At 34.4% G+C, this 25,829-nt stretch overlaps 3 protein-coding genes across 4 annotated transcripts; 2 read left to right on the top strand and 1 right to left on the bottom strand.

Annotated features, from left to right (window-relative positions):
* Positions 1-8,331: 8,331 nt before the first annotated feature.
* LOC121771063 (B3 domain-containing protein Os04g0386900-like) lies at positions 8,332-9,551 on the top strand. The gene is made up of 3 exons (XM_042167856.1): positions 8,332-8,425; positions 8,726-8,851; positions 8,962-9,551. The coding sequence occupies exons 1-3, from the start codon at positions 8,405-8,407 to the stop codon at positions 9,277-9,279; spliced, it is 465 nt and encodes a 154-aa protein (XP_042023790.1). The 5' UTR covers positions 8,332-8,404; the 3' UTR covers positions 9,280-9,551.
* A 3,075-nt stretch (positions 9,552-12,626) lies between these two features.
* LOC121772123 (mechanosensitive ion channel protein 2, chloroplastic-like) lies at positions 12,627-18,968 on the top strand. Of its 2 annotated transcripts, none has more exons than XM_042169109.1 (13): positions 12,627-12,772; positions 12,853-12,918; positions 13,286-13,443; positions 13,626-13,749; positions 13,878-13,975; positions 14,051-14,164; positions 14,867-14,927; positions 16,141-16,290; positions 16,408-16,518; positions 16,784-16,951; positions 17,053-17,166; positions 17,431-17,487; positions 17,770-18,968. In XM_042169109.1, exons 1-13 carry the CDS (start codon positions 12,695-12,697, stop codon positions 18,670-18,672), a joined length of 2,202 nt encoding a protein of 733 aa, XP_042025043.1. In that variant the 5' UTR covers positions 12,627-12,694; the 3' UTR covers positions 18,673-18,968. The 2 variants fall into 2 exon arrangements, with proteins under 2 accessions (XP_042025043.1, XP_042025044.1); XM_042169110.1 differs by having other exon boundaries at positions 12,648-12,772; positions 12,859-12,918.
* A 640-nt stretch (positions 18,969-19,608) lies between these two features.
* On the bottom strand, positions 19,609-23,818 carry LOC121772352 (O-fucosyltransferase 31-like). The gene is made up of 10 exons (XM_042169418.1): positions 23,328-23,818; positions 22,432-22,494; positions 22,243-22,324; positions 22,035-22,105; positions 21,835-21,923; positions 21,503-21,706; positions 20,931-21,192; positions 20,486-20,713; positions 20,213-20,410; positions 19,609-20,084 (listed from the first exon to the last, which is right to left on the bottom strand). The coding sequence occupies exons 1-10, from the start codon at positions 23,466-23,468 to the stop codon at positions 19,875-19,877; spliced, it is 1,548 nt and encodes a 515-aa protein (XP_042025352.1). The 5' UTR covers positions 23,469-23,818; the 3' UTR covers positions 19,609-19,874.
* Positions 23,819-25,829: the final 2,011 nt, after the last annotated feature.

Here is a 25,829-nt window from a genome sequence, read left to right as displayed (position 1 = left end):
AAACAATCCTCTTGGATGTATGGAGCGCCGTAGTTAGGGCGAAGATGGCGGATTGGACAAAACCTAGTGTGTTGTTCCAGTGGCTGTATGAGTGGAAATGGTCGACGGTGGCAGTTAAACGGAAGTCGTTGTTTCCTTGGCAGCTGGAATGGGCAGAAATTTGTTGAAGAAAAGAGGCAAGGAAGGATGGCAATGAACAACAAGAACATAAAATATAATTGGATATAAATTGCATGCACTGCATTTGCAAACAACAGAATAATCTAATATTGAAACATAAAATATGGACATTATACATTATACTCCCTTTTTTCAGTTGTATCTGCACAATAGACATAAACTGACTCTACCATTTGATTAAGCAATAGTAAAATTTATTTTATTTTGTAAGGACCTTTTTATAAGTGGTCTCTCTATCTCTATATAAAAGTACTTGTTAGATATTCTTTTTATAGAAAATATAGTAGTAATTGTTAGACATCACATATTCAGGATTAAAAGTTGCATTTGAATATAATTTTATCCCCTTAAGGGATTAGGTTTATCTTTTTTTCAAATTAGTATATATAATATGATATCCTTTGATATATTATTATGCAATTATGATTTCTTTCGAATTTTTGTAAAATTATCTTTAATTTTTTACATTAATTTCCTTACATTAGTTCCTTGTGTTTAATTTCTTTGCCTATATACAAGTCTTAATGTCAATTTTAATGCTAGCTTTTTTTTGGTAATTTTAATAGACAAGATTTAGAAACTTGAGATTCTCTATTAGAAAGTAGAGTAGGGGTGGCAAATCATGCAGGTTGGGTCATTATCATGTCAACCAGATAACGATTAAGGGAATTGTCAATTCGAACACAAACACGAACACAACCTGCTAAGTACAAGCTAAATATGATCAGCACTCGACACGAATTCCGTTAACGACATGATATAATATGAGTTGACACGAAACGTAAACAACACAATAATATTTCAAACCTGATATTGCATGATTAAGCATGATTTTTAAACCTAATTTACACAACAAAATCCATTTTACGTAATTTAAACCTGATATATAAGAAATTAAAGAATTAAAGTTAGACATGCTCAAACTGAACCGAACCACCGATTAACCGGCAGTTCGGAACCGCCGGTTCACAAACCAGAACCGGCGTGGCAGTTCCGAACCGGCAGACGGTTCGGCGGTTCATGCGGGCCGGTTCAGGTTCAAGAATTTCATATTTATTAATCACGTTATTAACGATTAACATTCATCATTTTAAATTTGTTATAAACACAACATTCTCACTTACTAACGTGATCAAACAAATATCGATCTAAGTTAAAAAAATAACGGAAGCAGTCTGCCTATAAAATAGTGTGTCTCACTTAATAACGTGATCAAACAAATATCGATCTATTTTTCGTTGACGGAGTGAGTATTACTTTCATCCATTATACTCCTATTTCTTTTTATAGTTGTTCAATATATACTTTATTTTGAATATGAAATGTTCATTCAATATTTAGTGAACATAAATGTTATCTGAACTTTGAGGTTTGCACATAAATGGTTCCGGAACCTTAAAATTGTCATCGATAGTCCCTGCCCTGGAATTAAGGGTAATCTCATCCATGGTACTTTTTTTTTACTATTTGACCTAGAAAATGCCCCCAAGGCATCGAGACATTATTGGACTTTCATAAATTTGGGGTACCTGCTACTATGTGTAATATTTTCTCTATATCTCTTTCTAGTATTGGTTACGTATTTTCCTACACTTTGGGTTATCTAAAATGATAGTTTCCATTCATGTTTTCAATCACTTTAAATTAAATCATCTTTCTCTCACTCTTACAATTATAAAAAAATGAAAAATTAAAATAAAAAACTACAAAATTTTTAAATATATTAATTATAAAAATTAAAATTGTTAATTGAAAAAGATCATTTTTCTCTCTTTCACTTTTGTTTACGTTCTTTTTCTCTCTTTCGTTTTTTGTTTACGTTCTTTATTATTTTTAAGAGGTTACTTTTTTTATAAATTAAGGTCCGTATATGTATTTTATTTTTAACTATCACGTTTAGTTACAAGTCATTTAATAATTAAATTTATAATTTTTTTATAATTAATATAATTAATACTATCTGTGTCCACCAATAACTGTCTCATTTTTTTCATTTCTGTCCGTCCACCAATAAATGTCTCATTTGCTCTTTTACTACTTTTGGTAGTGAACCCCACATTCCACTAATTTTATATCACTCACATTTCGATATAAAACTAATATATAAAAATAGGATCCACCTTCCACTAACATTTTTCACTTACTTTCTACTACATTTCTTAAAAGTAGTGCCTGGTCAAAATTGGTCTTTTATTGGTGGGCGGAGGGAGTGTATAAGTTTATGGAATATGTAGTTCATTACCAAACATAGTAGATAAAGGCAGACACAAATTGAGGCACGAGTAGAGTAGTTGACCCGGCCCAACCCACAGGCCCAAATTAAGTTCAAACTCTTTACATTCCCAACAAATTAGAAATATATATCCTCCATTAAGTATATTTTTTCATTGAAATGCAGTGCATACCAAGTGAGTTTTGTGAAGTACATCTACCCAATGAAAATAGCCCAGTATTATTGATAGATGAAAATGACGTTGAGTGTCAAGCGAACTACACGCTGGAAACTAGATCTCTAAGTGGATTAGGATGAAGATTCTTCTCGACTGCACATGCATTGCAGGAATAAGATTACTTAGTTTTTCAACTGGTTGATCCGTGGAAGTTTAAGGTTTGTTTCCATTTATTGATTCTTAAATCGCACGAACTCAAATCTAACTTTTTGTTTTTCTCAAGGTGTACATCGTGAGAGACAATCCATGTCTAATCGGTATCCTAAATTCCACCTTACTCTTACTATTTCAGTGAGTTTCATCCCAAAACTACAGTTTAATTGTTATTTTGTTTGTTTCAAAGATACAACATCCTCGTTGCTAGCGAATCGATCAACGGAGATGTACCTCTAGATCGCCGAGTGAAGTACTACGAGTTGTGTAACAGCCTAGGCATATCTCTACATGGAACTGTTTTAGAGGACGTTGGGGTCAAGATTGTAGCCGACATGATCATCGAAACTGTGAGTATAGCTTATTGCATCAGGGCTATCACGGGCATGAGTGTCATTGTTTACAACTTGAAGGCGTGGGACTTGATTTTGGCCAATATTTTAGGGGCTAGGCATGATGGGTTGGGCCGGTGGGTTGGATCGGGTCAACTACTCTACTCGTTTCTCAATTTGTGTGTGCCTTTATCTACTATGTTTGGTAATGAACTACATATTCAATAAACCTATACACTCCCTCCGCCCACCAATTAAAGACCAATTTTGACCACACACGACTTTTAAAAAATGTAGTAAAAAGTAAGTGAAAAATGTTAGTGGAAGGTAGATCCTACTTTTATATATTAGTTTTATATTGAAATGTGAGTGATATAAAATTAGTGGAATGTATGGTTCATTACCAAAAGTAGTAAAAAAGCAAATGAGATATTTATTGGCGAACGGACAGAAATGAAAAAATGAGACACTTATTGGTGGACACAGATAGTATTAATTATATTAATTATAAAAAAATAAAATTATAAATTTAATTATTAAGTGACTTGTAACTAAAGGTGATAGTTAAAAATAAAATACATATACGGACCTTAATTTATAAAAAAAAGTAACCATTTAAAAATAATAAAGAACGTAAACAAAAATGAAAGAGAGAAACAGTATTTTTAAAATAATAATTTTAATTTTTATAATTAATATATTAAAGATTTTTGTAGTTTTTAATTTTTCATTTTTTATAATTATAAGTGTGAGAGAAAGATGATTTGACTTAAAGTGATTGAAAAAATTAGTGAAAAATATCATTTTAGATAACCCAAAGTGTAGTTAAATACGTAACTAATACTAGAAAGAGATATAGAGAAAATATCACACATAGTAGCAGGTACCCCAATTTTATGAAAGTCCAATAATGTCTCGTAATCAAAGTAAAGTATATATTGAACATCTATAAAAAGAAATAGGAGATAATGGATGAAAGTAATACTCACTCCGTCAACGAAAAATAGATCAATATTTGTTTGATCACGGTATTAAGTGAGACACGCTATTTTATAGGCAGGCTGCTTCCGTTATTTTTTTTTAACTTAGATCGATATTTGTTTGATCACATTACTAAGTGAGAATGTTGTGTTTATAACAAAAGTAAAATGATGAATGTTAATCATTAATAACGTGATTAACAAATATTGATTTAAGCTAAAAAAATATAGTGTGTTAAACGGAAGCGGCCCACTTGTAAAAGTTTGTGGGAAGGAAAGACGATGATGAGTTTGGTATTCATTTGGAAAGCAGATTGAGTGTCGACCACTTCGGGCTAACCATTCTTTTTTCTTTCTGATTCTCTAGAGTTTGTTATGGTTGTTTGTGGGTGTGTGCATTAATTTTTCTGATCTTCATATGCCACCATTAAATGAGAAACATCTTACACTTAAAGTTGCACTCATCTACACTATTTGTTTGTCTGAATGGAACTACTTGCAATAATAAAATTAATCACTTACCATGAGGCAAAGATGTTTGAATTTTAATGGAGAAAAAAAAGCCATCAAAGTGTGGCTAATGTGAGAAATATAATACTACTCCACTTCTTAGCTTTCTGTTATTGGATAGTTTACATTGGTCCACTGACAGATCCATAATTTTTTATTTGGAGGTATAATAAATCATTATAGCACTTCGAACCTTTAAAATCTAATTGATTCCTTTTATTTTATTTAATTCCTTTAGGCATAGGACACAAAGCCATGGCAGATAGCTATTCCACAAAATCCAAACACGGCATGACAATCATTCATTTCACGTCAAAGCGTTTAAACATCATTGGGAACAAAGCCCAAAATATTTCATGAACGGTACTTAAAAGAAAGCCTACCTCGTTCGCTTAAAATGGTATCGCACTGGGGTATTTCTTCGTTCCGAATTTAGAGTCTCATGGAACAATTCCCTTTAAATAACAAGGCAGTAACACAACAATTAGCGCGAGAAAACTACTAATTAGAATGCATGCACCTAATTAAAGTCTTTTATCTCATTTCTCGGTTTTCGCATACTTTCGATTATTCAGCGGCCGCCTAAGAAAGTTTTGTATCCCATATTGGAAAAAGATGAATGAATGATCTAAACATATAGTTATAAAAGAAAATACTTCAACATATTTTGTCTCACATTGAAAGTGAATCACAAAATATTCAAGGATGTCTCTATAAAAGTGAAACAACCAAGAATGGTTTCTTAGAATTATTAAAAGTGAGCACATTTAAATCCAATTATTATTTGAACACATCCACATTCTATAAATATACAAATTATGAGCAACATGCAACATTCAAATTTAATTAAACTATTCTATTTGCTGCTATTATTATCTATAAATTTATCTTAGAAAAAGACTCATGACAAAAATAAAGTTAAAATAGTGAATAATAAAATATAGAAAAAAATAGAGAAAAGTAGAAGACAAAAGAAAGTTTTATATCTCACATTGGAAAAAGATGAATGAATGATCTAAACTTGTAGTTATAAGAGAAAATACTTCAACATTTTGTCTCACATTGAAAGTGAAATACAAAATATTTAAGGATGTTTCTATAAAATAAAAATAACAAAGAATGGTTCCTAGAATCTATAGGCCCAACAAACAAATATGGGCTATTATGAAATTATTGTATTTATTTATTTGTGAAAATTAATTTTAAAATATAAAAATTAATTTTTATAAATAATAAATATATTTGTTTAAAAATTATTTGAACCGCCGGTTCCGGTTTATGAAATTCTTGAACCTGAACCGGCCCGCATGAACCGCTGAACCGTCTTCCGGTTCGGAACCGGGGCTCAGGTTCCGGTTCCGGTTTGTGAACTGGCGGTTCCGAACCGCCGGTTAACCGGCAGTTCGGTTCGGTTTGTGCATGACTAATTAAAGTAGAGCATATTATTTTAAAAAAGAATAAAAATAATGGAAAATAATGCTCTCTCTTTTTTTTTAAAATAGAAATTATTTCCTGTTTAGCCTAGATTTTCCATTTTAGGAAATGGTCTCATAATCCACTAACACTTATTCTGCTACTTTTTCTTCTCATCTCTCTTACTTTATTTACTTTTTTCGTTCCTTTACCAATTATGTATTAAAATCCATGTTGTTTCCAAAGTTCCTTTTTATAAGGAACTGGGGGTGTAATATTATTTCATAATGGGTTATACATCCAACTCAAACTCAATCCGAAATTATTGATTCTTAAGGGGTCAACGGATAAGGACAGGAAACTAATAAGGTTTCATCCAAACCCATTAATTTTATGGCAAAATTTGTTAGCCTTAAAAAGAAGAGATCGTCTAGTGCTATGCCTGGTTGGAGGCCCAAGAGGGCACAAACCTAGAGGAGGTGTCGTAGGAGGAGAGTATCGAGTGCGATGAGGGGACTTTCGAGTGCCCTAGCAACTATGCTCTAGGCTGAGTATACTGTATTTGCAGCGTAGTTCAATTTGTTGATGGTTTCTTTAGTCTCTCTATATGAACAGCTGGGCACTATCAAGCCAACTGAAAAGGCTACTAACAAAGAAAGTAGGTCTAGGTATCCGTTTCTGTGTTTCCAAATGCTCTACTCAGTCACCTATGTAACTCAAGCAACAGGGAATTTTCAAGTTGTTCAATTTCCTCTTCTTGTTTCACTTATGAAGTCTATATCTATTTATGCTAAAATCTTCTCCTTGGAAGCCTATCTTCACTAATAACATTTCAGTCACTTTTTATCTTTTATTCATCTTTACTAATTTTACATTAAAATTCGTATTATTCACGGCCAAGTTTATGTTTCATGAACATAGTCAATATTTTTAATAAAACTATTGTACAATATTTATGTAATTAAATCAAACTATCAACAATTTAAAAATTATAGTGATAATTAACTTTTCCTCCAAAATTAATTTTTTATCACATTAAAGTTGACGTGTTCGTCGTATGTGCCAATATAGCAAAAAGCAACAAGTAGTAAAACGATGGAACGTCCTAAAAGAAATACGACTCTATTAATATGGAACGGAGAGAATATTAATTATTTTCAAAAAAAATTTCATGGCTTGCAAAAATTTTATGAAATTTTAAAATAAACTAAAATTTCAAAGGACATACATTTGTACATATAGTAATTTGATATGCTGAGGGACATATTTGTGAGCGCATGTGAACAACCCTATTATTTCTTTTTCCCTTTTTATTTCTCCAACTTACATATTTCACTTTTGACGACCATCTTCTGCCTCTCTCCCATTTTTTTTTAAACTTTTACGTCACTCTTCACTAAAACTTAAGAGCATCCACAACGGTGGCAACACGCCGTCCGTCCGTCCTTGCCGCTGGCAAGGACACGCTTGTCCGTGAGACAGAATTTATTACTAATATTTCATATAGAGAAAAATCAAAATGAGCGCCGGCAGTGACGGATCTATATGCATTCTATAAGGGGTAGGCTCAAAAAAAATTATTTGTGCAATTTTCATCACTATTTGTAAGTTTTTTTGAAATACCTTTATAAATGCCCCTTCTTAAAACCTTAAAATGTCTTTGTATAGAATTTTGCCCCACTTATATAGAATTTGTCTTTGTCCCTGAGCGCTGGAATAAAATTAAGAAGAGACTCACACACGCTCACAAATTTGTCCCTCAGCATATCAAATCTCTATACAGATGTATTACTCATTAAATACAATCTGCATTGGGGAGTTGTATATTTGGAAGGTTCAATTTTTTGGGAGAAATTTCCTAATATTGAAATAGTGAATAAATTTAGATCTTTATATCAACTAATTTCCATGTCTAGTTGAAATATGAACTTCCTAGAATTCCACTTGTCAAAAATTTGTTTATTGAACATACCAACTAATAATACCATTTGGAAATTTTTTTCTCTTGTTTATTTTTATTGGGACTGAGAATAGGTTCCCTTCGACTAGGGATGATGGATGAGATACACAAGTAATGTTTGATGTTTCTATACTAGTATAAAGCAAATAACTCAGAAACATATATTTTCCAATCTTTTGCCTCTAGAAATCGATTCTTGAATTGTTTATTTATTTTGTAATACTAGTATGAATCAATTGACCAGCTGACGTCCAATCCCTTCTCCAATGTGGATTCGAAAAGATTCTAGTATCACATTACCTATTCTATTGTGGATTTGGAAAGATATTTTTCACTGCTACGACAGACTGCCTTTACATATTCACTAAAAATTGTCGAAATAACATTTCTCTCTTTCTTCTTGGTGTAGTAATATCACAGCACAAGATGTCTGCCCCTTCAAAGGAGGTAACCCTACCACTAACACTGCCTGAAATTTACAATCCAACTTCCTTTTTTTTATGAAATTTCTACCCCAGATTATAGGTTTGATGGATGGATCACATGATTTTGCCGCTATACACGTCTCTCTCCTTTTCCTTTCTTTTTATTTCACCCAATATACCTTCGAAAATGCGAGAAGAGTTCAACTCTATATCCACATAGTAGCAAAAGCAGAGAGATGAAATAAATAAAATGGAAATTAGAATATTTTGTAATACAAAATATTGTTCAATTGTTGTTAATTCATACTAGATGTTTGTTTAGGTGTGTGGAATGAATGAAGGGAAAAGAGGTGGTGATGGAGTTGGAGTTGGGTGTTCTCTCTCAGGGAACAAGGATTTCTTTGATGTTATTCTGTCAAAGACACATGTCACCTCCCCTCGTCACCTGGTATATATTCTCATGTTTTTCATTACAAATTGTGCATTTGATTTAATTTGAGTATTAGTAGTATATCACACACATCACATGTGAGAATTCCTTGATTTTGGTGGCTACAGCGTCCACCATCACATATTCTTCCCAAACTTCCGGATGTAAAGGTGCCTTTGGTAGTGAGGCACGGTGATAAGCAGTGGCAGATGATGTACATTGGAGACGAAAAGAGGCCGAGGTTGGAGAGTGGTGGTTGGAGAAGATTCGTGAATGATAATGATCTGAAAGAGGGAGATGCTTGCGTCTTTGAGGTGATGGAGTCGAGCACGCAGATTCTTAGGCTCGACGTTGTCATCATCAGGAACACCATGTATCTGCCGCCTGCACTGCTGTCAAAGATTCAATCCCAGGGCAAGACACCGGAGACAGCTATAGAGCTTTAACTCCGCTATCTTCACCATTCAGCTTTACATTTCTGTCTCTGTAGACTAGACTCTAGTCTTCTTTGTGTTCAACTCCTCTGCTTACTTAATTAGAGGTTAATATGCCTTGTGGAAGCTGGATTTAATGTGCTTGTGTCATCATCCTTAACTAAGAATAGAGATGTCAATCGGGTAGACATTAAACTCATCGAGAGGTAATCATGTTATGACTTTGAGTTTATCGGATGCAGGTAATTCATCTACAGGTAATCATATATAACTTTGAGCTAATCAGACTGACATTTCATGTGCGGTCATGACCAAATGCCATATGATGGTTTTTTTATTTTTATTTTTAATTTTAATGAACACACTAAAATATTAGTAAAAAGTAGAATATGAGTATTTTGGAATATAAGAAGTATTCTCATATTCCATAATCCAAATAGACTATTGTGAAATAAGGTAAGAAGTATTGTCATATTACCAATATTATCAAGATGTGATAGTCCAGAATAATGGTAGAGATTTCGGGTCAGCATATTTTGATTGTGGATTATACAAGTGCCGACTAATTAACTGAAATTTTATCTACAATCATAGGGAGGGACGAGTGTCATTTAGTGATTTTTAAATTTTTTATTTTGTGGATGTATTAGAATGTAAAAAGAGACTCTTGTTTATATCTATAATATATTCAAATATCGTACGATCAAGAGATAGAGAGTCACGTTAAGGGATGTTAATTTTATCTACTACATTCACTCTATAGAGCATCAGCTACAGTGATCTCAGCGTAGAGCGTGTTCTTCACTGTTTATGTGCCCATTGCTCTACCGTGACGGAGCGCACTACACCATTTTGTTTTCCAGAAAACGAAACTTTCTTCTATAGATGTTTCGTAATAAACTCCATCGTGAAGCAAATATTGGTGTATGAGAATCCAAAGCTAGAATAATTCGAGACAACACACCAAAGTGTTATTCTTTATAAATTCATTGCATCACAAACTAGATAAGCACTTCAATATGGGCTTGTTGTGTGAAGAATGAAATACAAGGTAGTTTGCTAAAACTTTAGCGTGGGCATCGAGTAGTTGGTGTAATTCCACGAGCAACTCATTGGTATTTTGGAGTGTGCGTGTTGCTGTGATTCCTCGAGAAGCGGCATGGAGTTCATAAGGATATGTAGGATTAATTTGTGATTTATTCCCGACTCAACAATTTGTATAGCATAAAAGTGGGGGAAGTGTGGCGCGAGTTTTTGAAGAGATTGATCGATTGTGATGGAGGAAGAGTAACTCAATGCAACACGGCCAATTGATAGACCTTTGATTTATCATGATTGAGCATGCGCGTTTGGAATAAGAAGAAATAAACCTAGTTAAGGTGTTAGGGGGAGATTTCCACAAGAATCGTGAATGAAAATAATTTGTTGTCTAAATAGACAAACAACCACCCTCTTTCAATGGGTATGACGATGGTGAAGACGCGGACGGGTTCTCCACCTTCCTTCTATATATCTCCAGCCAAAGTAAAAGCATTGAATTCACCAGAAAATCAACAGTTATGAATGGATAGCGATGGTATAAATTTTAATAACTTTTCAGATCAATTTTTTTGAACAAAAAATCAGCATTAAACTCTGTTTTGGTGATGTAATTTAATCATCTAAAATTAAATTAATTAACATGATTTTTAATTTATTTAAATCATCCTAATTACATATCAAGTTGGGCCTAAATATAACGTAAAATGGGAATTGTTCAATTTCCGCCCAACCCATTTACAAATTATTTCTAATAACTAAAATGAAATAAATACTATGAAATATAACTTGCGTTTATTCTCCTCCACCCGCTTTTATTCAAGCACGTGGAGAATATGTAGCTTCTTGGTTTATCCAAATCATATTCGCCGCGTTTGAAATTTACCAAAGTTGCGTGTGCTTCCTTCCAATCTTTTCATTTCCATCTATATACCAAAGTTATTACTACCTCCATCCAATATTAGTATCACATTTTGTCATTTTAATTTGTCTCACAATAAGAGTCTTACTATAAATGGTAAGTAGACCGCACATTACACCAATCAATTTTATTCACATTTTATTATAAAATTAACATATATAACTAAGACTCATAGTCTACTAACTTATTTAACCTAATTTTCTTTACATTTTTTAAAACTCGCACCCACATAAAATGTGAAATTAATGTTGGACGGAGATAGTAGTATCTTCCCTGACATCAAGATAAAAGACGAGTAGTATTAAATTATTTTATCTACTATATAAAAAGATAAAATGAAATAGTTTTGAATTAGACGGAAATTAGATCAAGAAAAAACATACGCTAACTAAATTATCAAGTTTATGGAGAATTTTCCAATGTTACATGACTTATCGCCGCCGTCACCGACAAAAGTAAGACTGTAAGAGGTAGATGACTAAATGGACGAATATTCCACGTTTAGTACGTATTTAAACAAATTGTGAAATAAATTAAGAAAGATATAGTATTAAATTTAGTTCTTTCTATCATTCCCAAAAATCAAATTGCAAATTACTACGCAATTGTTAAATACATGACAATGTTATATCTGTATTAGGAATATTAACGCATTTTCCATAGGATGGGTTTAAGATTTAAAATCGCGAAATTCTAATTAAATACATGAGAATGTTATGTCCATATTACGAATATTAACTCTTTTTCCGTAGGATGGGTATAAGATTTTAGGATTTAAAATTGGTTGCTACATTATCACGTAGTTTACCAAATAATGAGATAAATGTGATAATTCAAAAAAATAATAATTTAATTTTGAAAAGTATAAAATAAATTAAAATTTTATTATTTTTCATAATTTATTTAGTAATTTATCTTGTATGTATATATACATATTTTTAAACATACTCCTTACCTTGTGCTAACACCCTAACTAAAATGATTTTTTCGCTTCTGAATTTATTAATTCCTTGACACTGATTCTTATAATCACTTACAAATATACTCTTTATTTAACTTTAGGAGATTAAAGACTCCAACTATTTTACATATAATCACAACACATTTAATAAGTCATGTATTTACAGCTTTACACATGTACCGTATAGATGTTGGCTACCGATTTTAAAATTCATAAATTTAACATTCATAGAATTTATTAAGTCAAGCATAGCAAGCTGGAATATATACGACAAAATGTTAAATACACATACTATATTTTTCTTTATAAATAAACATAACTTTTTGTACTCTTTAGAATTGTTTATTTACGAAAATATAAAAAAATCGGAATTTGGCCTCGGCCCCTCTTGTTATCGATATTTTCAATCGACTACTATAATTATTACTCCATTTTATACATACAGAGATACATACGAATTGGTGGAGAGAGAGAGAGAGAGAGAGAGAGAGAGAGAGAGAGAGAAAATGACTGTTTCTGGCTCTCTGCAACTCTCTCTGCAGCTCGGAATTTGCCGGAGCAATGGGCGTAGTAACAGATTTAGGGTAATCGTGTAGTCAGTCTCTCTCTTCAACTCAGCTATTTTTCCTCTAATTGTTTTCTAATCGTAATAATCACTTCTCAGCTGCAGAATCCGAATGCCAATGGCAGATTCTGTGTATCCACCGATAATCTACCCTCAATTTCACTGGTATGCTCCGTTATTGGATTGATTTTATTTTGAGCCATATTTCTGATTGTTTTCATGTTAGGGGGGAAATCTCATTTTGTCATTTTGTTTTGCAGTATTATTTTCGATTGAAGTAGTAGTTCTGTAGATTCTGAGAGGATTATTCCTTTTAATTGGAATGCCTTCCTTTGCTAGTCGTTTTTTTGCAGGAACTTTGTGGTTTCTCACAATAATTCGTGTTTTGGTAATCTGAATTTAATTGTGCTAACTGCTAAGAATTTAATTATTGTATCTCCTCCTATTACTTTGCACTTCAGTGAAATTTGGCCTTCATGTTGTCTCTTTGTAAGAGGCCACACTTGACATTATTATTCGATTACATTTTCAGCAACACTATTCTTGGAGTTCGAATGTTTCAAAGAGAATAAATAGAAGAGTATGCACCATTCCTTGTAGAAATAACCGGCTTAGGTGCCATTGTTTTTTAAATCTAGGCGCGCCTTTGGACACTAACTGTGTAAAGAATGCAACCTTGACATTAGCAAGGTAATTTCTCCTTTTTGGCATCTGCTTTTTCGTCTGATTTCTCCGAGAAGATCCTTAAGCCATAATTAAACCTGTTGAAGCATTAGTTTTGCACATGAAATAGTCATAATGTGAAACTGTGTGATTCTGTTATTAATTTTCTAGCTTTCAGTTTCCTTAAGTCATAAGTTTGTGTGTTGCAGATCATTTAATCGTTTGCAAGGAAGTCCCCTTGTCATTAAATTGGCTTCAGCAGTCGGTATTATCATCTTTGCTGTATGGGGTCTTGGGCCACTTGTGCGACTTAGCAGAAACATACTCTTCCACGTATTGTGTTCCTGAACCTTTTTCTATTGTTTACACCCTTGTAAGAAGGGGTCTCTGAGACTTAGTTGAGTACTTGACCTTTGTAAGTCATCGACTAATCGAATCCAATTAATTTGCCACATATGCAGAAGGGTGATAATACATGGAAAAAGAGTAGTACTTATCAAATTACAACATCTTATATTCAACCATTGCTACTATGGACAGGAGCAATTATCATTTGCAGGTTAGTATGTCTGTTAGCGGAAGTTAGAAAAATCAGATCTGACAGGGTCACTAAACTATATTTAGTATCTTACAGAGCATTGGATCCAGTAACTATTCCCACAGAAGCTGGTCAGGTTGTTAAACAAAGACTCCTTAATTTTGTCAGATCTTTATCAACAGTGTTGGGCTTCGCATATTGTCTATCAAGGTTAGTATTGTTATCTTTTTACTGACTAATGTTGACTTCTAAAGATTTTTATTAACATTATAGGGATACTTTCTTTTTGCTGTGACATTGACATTGATAGAGGTTGGTTTCCCATAACTGTTTTCATGTATATTGGCTGCTGGACTTACAAAGGCCCTCGTACATATTTATGCATATTCACCTGAGCTTCCTGCTGGTTAAATATTGCATTCATTTATACGTTCATACTCACATTATGCATACAGAAACTTACATAATACATTTATGCGTTTCAAGATCCTTCCGTATCCTTCTTAGATAAGATATCTCCTTTTCTTACTTTACTAGGATATTCACTGATCCATCACTTGTCTGATTTTTATTGTCTTCTTTGCTATTCTTTCTGAATTGTTATTTAAGCGAATACAACAGATAAATATAAAACAAAATGACTTGATAAAATAAGTAGGGTTTTGGACATAAGAATTTGCAACACATAAGAATAGTAGCCTGGCTAAAGTACATAGAAAACTTGCCTGGGTGCTTCCTAGGTGATTAATTGCGAGCTGTGTGTAATTCGATAACTTTGATATGTAATTTTAGTTACACTTTTAAGTGTCTATCACATTTTGGATCTCTATATAAGTATGTATCTTATTCCAAATTTCTACTAAACAGTTTACATCTCGGAGAACTAATGTCATTTTTTATTATTTTGTGCAGTCTGATCCTACAAGCACAAAAAATTGCAATGGAGACAAATGATACCACAGATACTAGAAATGTATGTTCCCACTCTTCATGCGCTTGTACTACTGTTACTTTGAAAAGACCTATTTTACTTATTGTGGTGCACAGATACTTTAGTTATATCACCACTTTACTGTACTGTTTAAAAGCTTGCCAACTACATACTTGCTTGACCTACACTTTTTCAAATATAATGGGTTCCTTCCCCCTGAAGTTCTTTAGCTGGAACTTTTTTCATAATTCCGTAGTGCATACCTTCCATTGTAGCATGTTTATTATGAACTCTCCAAATGCTTAGCATGGTATGCATTCGATACGCATAAACCCAACCCACACCGTAATCATTGAAACTTATGGTTGGTATATTTATATGACAATGCTCTTATTTTCATATGAATATGAACTATTAAAATGCTTGCAAATTGTGTGTATCATAGTAAATAAGGATCCTATTGTATCCATACAAACATGGAACTCTCTTACCACTAAATAATTTCAGTTAATGATAAGACAAATGTTTTAATTTACAACCATTGTAATGCTTATGGATTCTGTATGTATTGGTAAGTTAGGGATCCTTCTTATTCAAATTTAAAACTACCATCGCCAGTTAAAAGTGCCACATGAGTGATCGGATATTCAGTAAAGGTGTGAAAAGGGTTTCAGTGGTCACCCTGATGCGAGGGTCAATGAATAAATATGTGTTTTTCATTTTGTTATAGTTTGTTTATTACATTATCAAAATAAAGTTAAGCCCTCAGAACTTGACTATTTTGCTTCTAAATCTTTATTTCATAATTTACTGTATATAGCCTGCCTTCTATATGTACTCTACATCAGGAACTTTTATCATTGAACTTTTGTATCATTTAGATTTTAATTTTATTATAGTGAACATGGTTTTAAAGAAAATTTAACTGTTCTGGTACAAAATGGCATTTCGGAGCCATTTTATTTTTGCAAAAAAAGGGTTATTTATATACTTCAACCTTCCAATGATTTTAGCTTAATCTGATACCATATATAATCCCACCCATTTTCATCAGCTGCAAGTGATGATTCCATGATCCTATAGTCAAGTTTAAAAATTTGATTGGCTGCGGCTCAATGGATTTTCATGCATAAATTGGAAGCTACAAAGTGGAAGAATATATCTACGTATATGAGTAGAGAAAGCAGAATACCGTGTGCTCCATTTGATACTGAAATTAGTTCACTCTCAACAGTTTTTTGTTGCTTCTTCACAGATGGGTTTTCAGTTTGCTGGCAAAGCTATATATACAGCTGTGTGGGTTGCGGCTGTATCATTGTTTATGGAGCTGTTAGGTTTCTCAACTCAAAAATGGCTCACAGCTGGGGGTCTGGGGACGGTCCTGCTCACCCTAGCTGGACGTGAGGTGCAAATGAAATTTCTGTTCATTTTTTAGTGTATCCCAATCATTTTTTATTTCTTGCCCATTTTAAGACCCACTTTTTGTAACATCCACTCAATTGTCCTTGGTTTCTTTATTCAGATCTTTACAAATTTTCTTTCAAGTGCAATGATTCATGCTACCCGGCCATTCGTTGTGAATGAGTGGATTCAGACCAAGATTGAAGGTTATGATGTTTCTGGGACAGTTGAGGTTCGTATGGGGTTGTTGAAAAACAGTAGCAGAGTATCATAAAAATTGTATTAGGCATGTTGTGCCTTGAGACATGAAAATTGTATGTAGGTTGTTTAATTATGTTCTCACAGTCTGTTTATCTGTCTGGCCTATTACTGCTGTTCACACACTGCACTGCACATGAACTCGTGAGAGTTGCAGATGTCTACTTTCAGAGTGAATGGGAAAACCTTTCTTCATCTTGTATCATGTTTCTGTCCTCACTGATGTTGCTTGATTTCAGCATGTAGGATGGTGGTCGCCAACAATTGTAAGAGGCGAAGATCGCGAAGCTGTCCACATTCCCAACCACAAGTTTACTGTGAATGTTGTGAGAAATCTCACTCAGAAAACTCATTGGCGTATTAAAACCCACCTAGCCATCAGTCATCTGGATGTAAGCAAAATTAATGTGAGTGCTGTTATACTTTGTGTAGTTGATAAATTCTGCTGCAAAGGAATGGATGGGTCTCTCATTTTGATCCATCTTAAAATGTCATCCGCTCTGTGCAGAACATTGTAGCTGATATGCGCAAGGTATTGGCAAAGAATCCTCAAGTGGAACAACAGAAATTGCACAGAAGAGTATTCTTGGACAATATTAATCCTGAAAATCAGGCGCTCATGGTGAGATTTAATTCTTTGAAGTACAATTGAAGGGAACTTTTTTTACTGTGAAAATTAATGGTGAAAACAGTTGATGTTTCCCCACCTACCTACTAACACCCCAACCACAGAGAGAGAGAGAGAGAGAGTTTATAAAATCTTCTGCATTGAGCTTGATTTAAAATATGTTTGTGAGCATTTCTCATCATTACCTGGAATATGCACTCGTGATACATATATAACTTCAAATTTGCATATGTAATTTTTGTGTACACAATTGTGCAGATAATGGTCTCATGCTTTGTGAAGACCTCACATTTTGAAGAGTATTTATGTGTTAAGGTGAGAATTTTCCTTAGTCATTGCTCTCTGACTCCCTGTCAATAAACACTGCTTTATACGACCTTAGATGATGCATATTTGGAGGTCATGGGATCATAGCTAAATAAGGATTAGAGAATGCAGACGCAAAACTGTCTCTATGATATAGGTTGCGAAGTTGATAGAAGTGGCACAATTTTTTCTCGGACTTTTCTTCCTTTCAACTTATGCACATGATCTTGGTTTTTTCTACTAGTAACGCCTTTTGATTATTGTATTTGATTTCATTTATTTGGACAACAGGAAGCTATTCTGCTTGATCTACTCAGAGTCATCAGGCACCATCGTGCTCGACTAGCCACTCCCATCCGCACAGTTCAGAAAGTATTTACTGATGCGGACCTGGACAGTGTACCATTTTCAGAAACTATGTACAACCGAGGGGGAGTTTCAAATCGCCAAGTGCTATTGATTGAACCATCTTATAAAGTCAATGGGGAGGAAAAGCCCAAAAATCAAGCTCGACCAGCAAGAGCGAATGTGGAGGAAGATATCAAGGGAACATCTGCGAAGCCAGTACCAGACAGTAAGGTAGAAGCTAAGGGTGAAACAAATTTAAGCACTGATTCTAAATCCAGAACACCAACATCTGATGATAAGGAGAAAGACGCGCAAAAATTAGATACCAAAGCTGATTCCGAGGCTGGAAAAGCGCCTAAAGTTGAGACAAAGGAGGATCTGAAGACGGCTCCAAAATCCTCATCTGACCCTAAACTCAGTAGCAGTGCAAAAACTGTTGTGAACACTGACAGCAAGTCTATCGAAGAACCAAGTCCAACAGCTGATAGTTCTTCTAAGCAACCACAAAAGGTTGGGCAAGATGCAAGCTCAATCTGCTCACCGGAGTTGGGTGGCAGAAGATCAGACAATGCCTATTCTACTTCACATTTGAAGCAAGCTGCACAGACACCCGCAACTAAGCCGCCTATGGAAGAGAACATAGTCCTCGGGGTTGCACTGGATGGCTCGAAGAGGACCCTTCCCATTGAGGAAGAAATGGTTCCCCCACCAACTCCAGAAGACACAAAGGAGTTGGCCACGTTGCGTAGTGGCAATGGGCCAGCAGTAGCTGAGGAGAAATTGAAAAACGATAGTAAGAGACCGAACACCCCTGGCTCTCCTAGTAACGAGCAGTCGGATCAGTAAAAGTAGAAGCATATCTGGCCTTGCACAATTGGAACTGTACATATGCATATGCTATTTTTGACAAGTGCATGATCTTAGGTAAATCTTCCATTGTGTTTCTTTATATATGAAGTTCAATTTAAGTTTGCTGATGTAAGCATTGAACTTGCCATTTGTAATGCATCTGATTTGTAATAGCTTGCTCCTTTTGTGTTGTGCTATAGATATTGGCGGCATAAATCCCTTTCTCCTATATTTTTCGGGAATGAGGATTATTTGTCTTTCTATAGAAAATCCATTTTGATGAATTTTCGAAACCATAAAACTCTCAATTCACGCATTTGGTATTTTACTTTTCACCATTCATAAATTGTGGTGTACTGAAATTATATGCAGAGATTATTAATTTATTATGTACTAAGGTTTATACTAAAATGATAATCCAAATTAAAATGACAATCTACTACTAATGAGGATCCTTAGATTTAGCTGCAGATTCAACTTTACTCTGCTACGTGGCAAGCTTGTTTGCCTATGTATCATAAATTGCTTGATTATCTCTGATTTCGTATCGCAAATCGTTTGGAATTATATGATGAGTTGTTTACCTATGTATCACATATTGCTTGCCTAGATTGTCATTTAAACTATGGTGTCACTATAATGATCTGATTTCGTATTGCATATTGCTTGGATCCATGTCGAGTTGCTTTTCTATATTAAGCAGATTGTTTGCCTAAATTGCATTTTAACTATGACGTCACCATATACAAAATCACAAACAAATTAATGGATATATTTTTCTTATACCAAATTTGGATCCAATTGTATGCAGCAAAACTATAACAAAGACATGCACGTTTTCGGATTCTACCCGAATGTAAGTTCTTTTTATTAGTATTTGGCAACTTCTCAAAAGTAAGTCTCACTCACAAGAGAATTGGAAAGTTCAACGTCTGGACATAAAAAATGAAATGCATTAATTAAACATAATAATTTAAGATAGTGGAAATGAGTGGCATATTACAATCATATATATCCTAAATCCTGGTTGAAGATAATTGTAGAGTTAATCACAACCTCAAATTTTACACATATATAACTCCTAGGACGACCCCAAATGAATGAAGGGAAACCATTTATTGTCTAAGTAATGCAAGCCACACACACTATCTGCAGCCAAAATTCATACAAGGATCGACCCGGTAATCGCACAACGAACCTCAAGCGCTGCACATACAGTCCGGAGCAGGGTACGTATAGATAGACTGTTGGGACCTCCTCAGTCGGAGTATCCCTTGCCGACTTTTATGCCCTTCCACGACCGCCTCCTGAAACTCCGGCCATGTCAGGCTCTTGTTCAAGAAAAGCTGCCCTAAAAGCGCCATGTTCGGCCTTATAGTCTTCATATTCTCGTACGTCCGATGGCCAACCTGGAAATTCGGGAGTCATACGCAGAATACCAACAAAATTAACAATTAAGTACGAACTTTGATCCGATACGAGTATTGTTCGACACAAGTTTTCGTGTTTGATAGATTTGACAGGAAGAGCAAATTACCATGGCATTGTGCATGTTTCCCGGGGAGGCGGAGATGAAGATATTGCTGTGCATGCTGACATAGTAATCGACCGCAGCTAATAGTGAAGCCTTTCCTTTGATTTTAGCTCTCTCCTCTGAAGATGCAAGGCTCTTTTTATCTTCCATAAGAGGAAACAAACTATGCAACGTCGAGATCCTCGCTTCCCCGCCATATACCTGAAACAGAATCACAAGAAATTAGCAACTTCAAGAAACTATTGGTAAAGAAAAAGGAACGTTTGCTCGACGTACCTTGTGCGAAGCAAGGTACAAGCGAGTGCTGTTGTCGAACCCTAAAGCCGCTAGTAGCAATCCGATCTCTTCTGGAGTCAACGGGCACCGCCCCTGGCTCCTCAACTCCTCATCAGTGAATTGAGAATTCAACACCCTTCCCTGCCAAATAACCTGTCGATACTTGGCAAGGGCTAGTTTCTCGGCTTTACCTCCACCGAAGTCACAAGCTGAGTGGGCAGCCATATCCTGAATAACGAATGAAACTGACGTGTTATAGTGTGCACTGTACAGTCACCGAAAAAGTCTCAGAGTGCGTCCCTAAAGATGTTTATAGCATCCAAGTTCGCGAAACAACATAAAAATCTAAAAAAGGAACAAATAACTGTAGGAATAAGTCCAAATAGAAACAAATTTAAGTAATTGGAAATCAAATTTAGCCAATAATTTATCTAAGCAATCATACCTTGTCGAAACGAAGGTGGAGGACAACAAATTTTCCACTCCCTTGTTTGTCTTTTGAATCGGTTAGGTAGTTACTACTGTCAGCTTCGTCTGTGGTGGGAGGATGTCTCAGACGACTGACAAGGGTGTTGCCCAGATCCCTAATGTGAGGAACGAAGACTAGAGCCTGGAAGTTGACCTTACACCGTAGCCTCTGGATGTCTTTGGGCATATTGTCAAAAGCCAGACGGTGAGAAAAGGGTGCAACTGCAGCAATCCCGTAGCTGCAAAACGGAAAAATATAACAATTAAACCCTGATGAAATTGAAGTTCGGAACAAGAACAACGACGTTTATACTTAGGCCAGCCAGGCTGAATGTTTTATGCAAGTTTCAAGGATTTTATTCAGACAAAAAAGAAGCTTTTCTCTTAATTCCCGAACAAGGTCATGACACGTAATGTTTAAAAAGAAACAGAGGAAACATGCCAAGGAAATGGCGAATGACATAAACACGTGGATGATTGAGTATATGACAAGAACGCTAAATCATTATTTCAAATCCAGAAAGCGAAATAAATCTCTAGGAGTCCAACCTTTGCAGGACGGGCGAGACATTTTCCAGATACCAGTTTGCTGAAGCATGAACAGGTGCAGTCTTTATTCTGTTAGCACGAATTGCTTCGGCATAGTACTCCCGAGTGCTCCAAAAGTACTCATCAGGCAACTCTTTTACAATAGATATGTCGTCTTTCAGTACATTAATGAAGTGGTCGACGTCGAAAATTTCCTCAAATGTGCTGCAAGGAAAAAGACAAGAGAGCATTGTCTCGTTTGGGTCAACGACTGACGATAAAAAAAAGAACAAGAACTAGAACTCTCGTCCTAACAAAACTCATTTGAAGGGGAAGAACTCAATAAAGAGGACCTTGAATCTTTCCAAACAGGATTTACTTCAAGATGCGGAATTATGAGTGTTGCATTCAAAATTTTAGCAAGAGCAACTGCATCACAAATCTTTATAAAAGGATTATACGTATTAGTGGACTCCATATAAACTGATTCAACCAGTTCAGAAAAAAACAGAACTTGTGCACTTGCCACCTAATAATAAACCGAAGTACTTACACCCATTCTCTGCTGGTTTAGTCCTCCATCGAGGAACACCTGAATATAGCCTTGAGATTTCTCTGGCAACGCTGCTCAAGAAAGAACACTATTCATTTAATGGAGACAAACAGCAGTTCAGATTGTACATGTTTACTGGGATTCGCCTATGCCTTTCTCTTAAAAAATAGGAGATACAAATTGAGACGATGCAGAAAATTTTACTTACTCGATGTACTGACTTGTTGAAGACAAGGTTTCCATCCTTGGTTGGCAGAAGGCCTCCATAGATCAGCTTGTAGCTCCGCAGACTGAAACAAAAGGAAAAACAGAAACAAGAATGGCTAAGCAGCCTGAACTCTGATCTCTGAAGAATATTGTTTACGACGTGTGAATTAATCAGTGAACTCTTACTCACAGTTTGGCGTTCCAGAGCACTCTTAAGTAAACGAGAATGTTGCGGCTTTGGAGCATTCCACTCCTGCACCAGAAACAATAGCAGGTTGGTCGAGCGACAAGATGTTCAAACACATTCATCAAACCAAGAAAATAATACAAGGTATGACTTTAATATCGGCGGAAATTGGGCTGGTAAACCTGTACATGTTCAGATCAGTTGTCCAAGCCTGTATCGTGTGTCGTTTCTAATAACCATTAACCATATGTTCTTTTTACCGATGAACACGACACCAATCATACACGCGTTGCCTTCATAGTTCTATTTAAACCTCATTTACTAATGCAAATCAATAATCCAGCCAGCAAGGGACCAGCAATAATATAAATTCTATAAATACATAAACAGATCCATATTACCTACTCTAACATGAAGTCAACACTTGAAACAATTATAATAAGCAACTAAGCCTGACACAATAATTCTATGCTTGACCAATTTGCTAGAAAATTGAACTGCATCAATAATTTTTTTTATCGGAAGCCAAATTCAAGATTCCTAACTAAAATAAAAGGTTTTCTTCTCTACACCAAAATAAGATTGATAGTTCAATTAAAAACTGCCACCAAATCAAAGGAAATCTTCACTGGCAACGAAATCCTCAACAACCGAATAACTAACCAAGAATCAAGATTGCCAAAATTTCCAAAATTCCCATCAAGATCAAATCTTTTCTCTACCTACCTAACAATTCACAAATTTCCACAAAATGCCACTTCATATAGAAGGCAAAACTTTTCTAATCTCACCCCTTTTGTAACAACCTCTCCTATAACTAAACACAAACACAAAAAAAGCAAAATTACCAAACACAAAGATAACTTCAAACACACAAGACATAGATGCATCAAACATACCGAGAGAAGTGAGGGAAAGGCATGGCTGAAAGTAGTGAAAAGGCTGGGAAAGAGAAGGGGCAGCAGCAGCAAAAGGGCTCCAGCCATGGTTCCTCCTCCTCCTTTGTAGCTGTGAATGTGAGAATGACAACCCTCCCTCATACTAATAATAATGGCTCTCTTGGCTCTCTTGATCTTTATTGCAATCTAACTGCACATGTATTCTTATATTTTTTTTTATTGCTGTAAACAATGAAATAGGCAGAGGTAGAGAGGGACTACAACTAGAAATAAAGAGGGTCAATTTCATTCACTCCACTCCCCACATTTATGACGCTCACAGACAAACCACACTCCAAAATCAAGATCCAATTTTTATAACTAAAATATTGTCAGAAAAAAAAACCCTTCAATATATCCCCCAAAATAGTGCCTTTACACCCAAAATAAAGGTGGAAAGAGTTAGCAAGAACCACAATTACAATAATTGAGAGATCAAATTACAGTCACAAAACTTGACAGTGAGAAGACAAGAAACAGCTGCATAAATTTGGAATCTTTGTGGTCAAGGGGGGAGTAATATAATTGGTTTGGATGTCTCATCAAACAGCTGATTGTAATATTTTATCAGCCACCGCTTTCTACGCGTCGCACAATGAAATGGGTCGTCTTGTAATGCAGGTTTTTTTAAGAAAATCCTTACCAATTTTATTATGCCTAATTTCCTTTTTTTTAATTGAGCCCTAAAATCATTAATTTTATTTTAGTATTTTCCATAAATTTAAAAATTAATATATAATATCTCAAACTTTGTAATCTGTTTGGTATTTTTTATGGCATGTGTATTAGTATTATATTTGACTAACTTACGAGACTTTTTTTTATCATATTTGATACAATTAAAAATCAATGTGGTTTTTAACGTGATATCATATTTGATACAATTAAATTAATGTGGTTTTCAACGTGACTTTTTATTCTACATTTTTATAAACATAAAAAGTGATTTAAAATATCATAAAACGTATCACGATTGCCTACATAAAATAAGATATTGATAGTGAGTTTGAGAAATATAAAATACAAAGTTTATGATATTATAGACCAATTTCAAAGTTTATGGGAAATACTAAATTTTAGGCCAATATTATGATTTCAGACACGAATATTATGATTTTAGAGACTAATATTTTTTTTTTATATAAAAGTAGGGAGATTTATAAATTATTAGGTTTAATCGCGATCAAAATATTTGTGGGGAAAAGAAAAATATTTTGTGGGGTGCTTTTTTTATTATTTTGTGATTTGGACATCGCCCCACCGACAGATTTCTTTATCCATGGTCAAATTTTTGGATGATTTAGTTTTCTCTTTTTTTTTACTGTACTTATTTATTTACATTTTTTTGGAATGTTTGCAAAATGGGATGATTCCTAATTAAAAGGAATGCATATGGAAAAACATCTCATTTTCTTGCTGTCTAAAAAAAGAAAAAAGAGAAAGAGACACGCATCTAAATGTACACCTATCGTAGTGATAAATGAAAATCACGGGTTTAATGAGAAAGGAAGTATCTTAAAAAAATTATTTCCGCTTATTTTTAATTCTACTACTCTGTTCCACGGTAGTATTCCCCCGTCTCATAATAGATGTCATATTTTCCTTTTTAGTTTATCTCACAAAAGATATCACATCTCCATTTTTTAAAAAAAAATTCTCTCATATAGATATAATATGTTATTTTCTTTCTCCACCTAACACACAAAATAACATCTTCTAAAATCTCGTATCATTTTCCAAGTGTGACATTAATTATGGGACAGAGGGAGTACAATTATTTCTTTTCTGTACTCGTTTTGGAAAAATGATACTCACTTTGTTCACTTAAAAATAAACCACATTTGTCATTTGGAGCTTGTAATATTGATATTGATTTATTTTGATGTCCATAAAAGTAGTACTACAATTCTATTTAAGGAATTTTTTTTGTCTCTAATGAGGTGGGTATCATTCCCCAACAACAATACTTCAATCACTTTTTTTAACTCTCTCTTACTTTACATTGTGCATTAAAACACGTACTGTTTCAAACGTAGTCTATTTTTAGGAACGGGTGATGAATAAATAGTTAAGGTGAATAAATAGTAAAATAAGAGAGAATAATGTAGAAAAGATATTTTATTCTTTATTCACTTTAACTATTTATTACTCCATCCGTCTGCGAATATGAGTCCTGGATCACTTTTACTAATAGGGTCTCATAATCCACTAACTCATTCCACTCATATTTTATTTAAAACTAATATATACAAGTAGAACTCATATTCCGCTAACTTTTTTCTACCCACTTTTCTTAACATTTTTTAAAACTCGTATCGCCTAGAAATGAGACTTCTAATGGTAGACGGAGGGAATACAACTTTTTTAAAACGAGGGCAGAAAATAAAATGACCCTATCAATGTGGAGATGCCTTAATTTCAATATGAATCTGCCCTATTTAATACATATAAATATAATAAAAT

The sequence above is a fragment of the Salvia splendens genome, chromosome 16, assembly GCF_004379255.2.
Source record: "Salvia splendens isolate huo1 chromosome 16, SspV2, whole genome shotgun sequence".
Lineage (NCBI taxonomy): Eukaryota > Viridiplantae > Streptophyta > Magnoliopsida > Lamiales > Lamiaceae > Salvia > Salvia splendens.
Note: the sequence above shows the minus strand (reverse complement) of the source record. Positions and strands in the feature narration are given on the sequence as shown.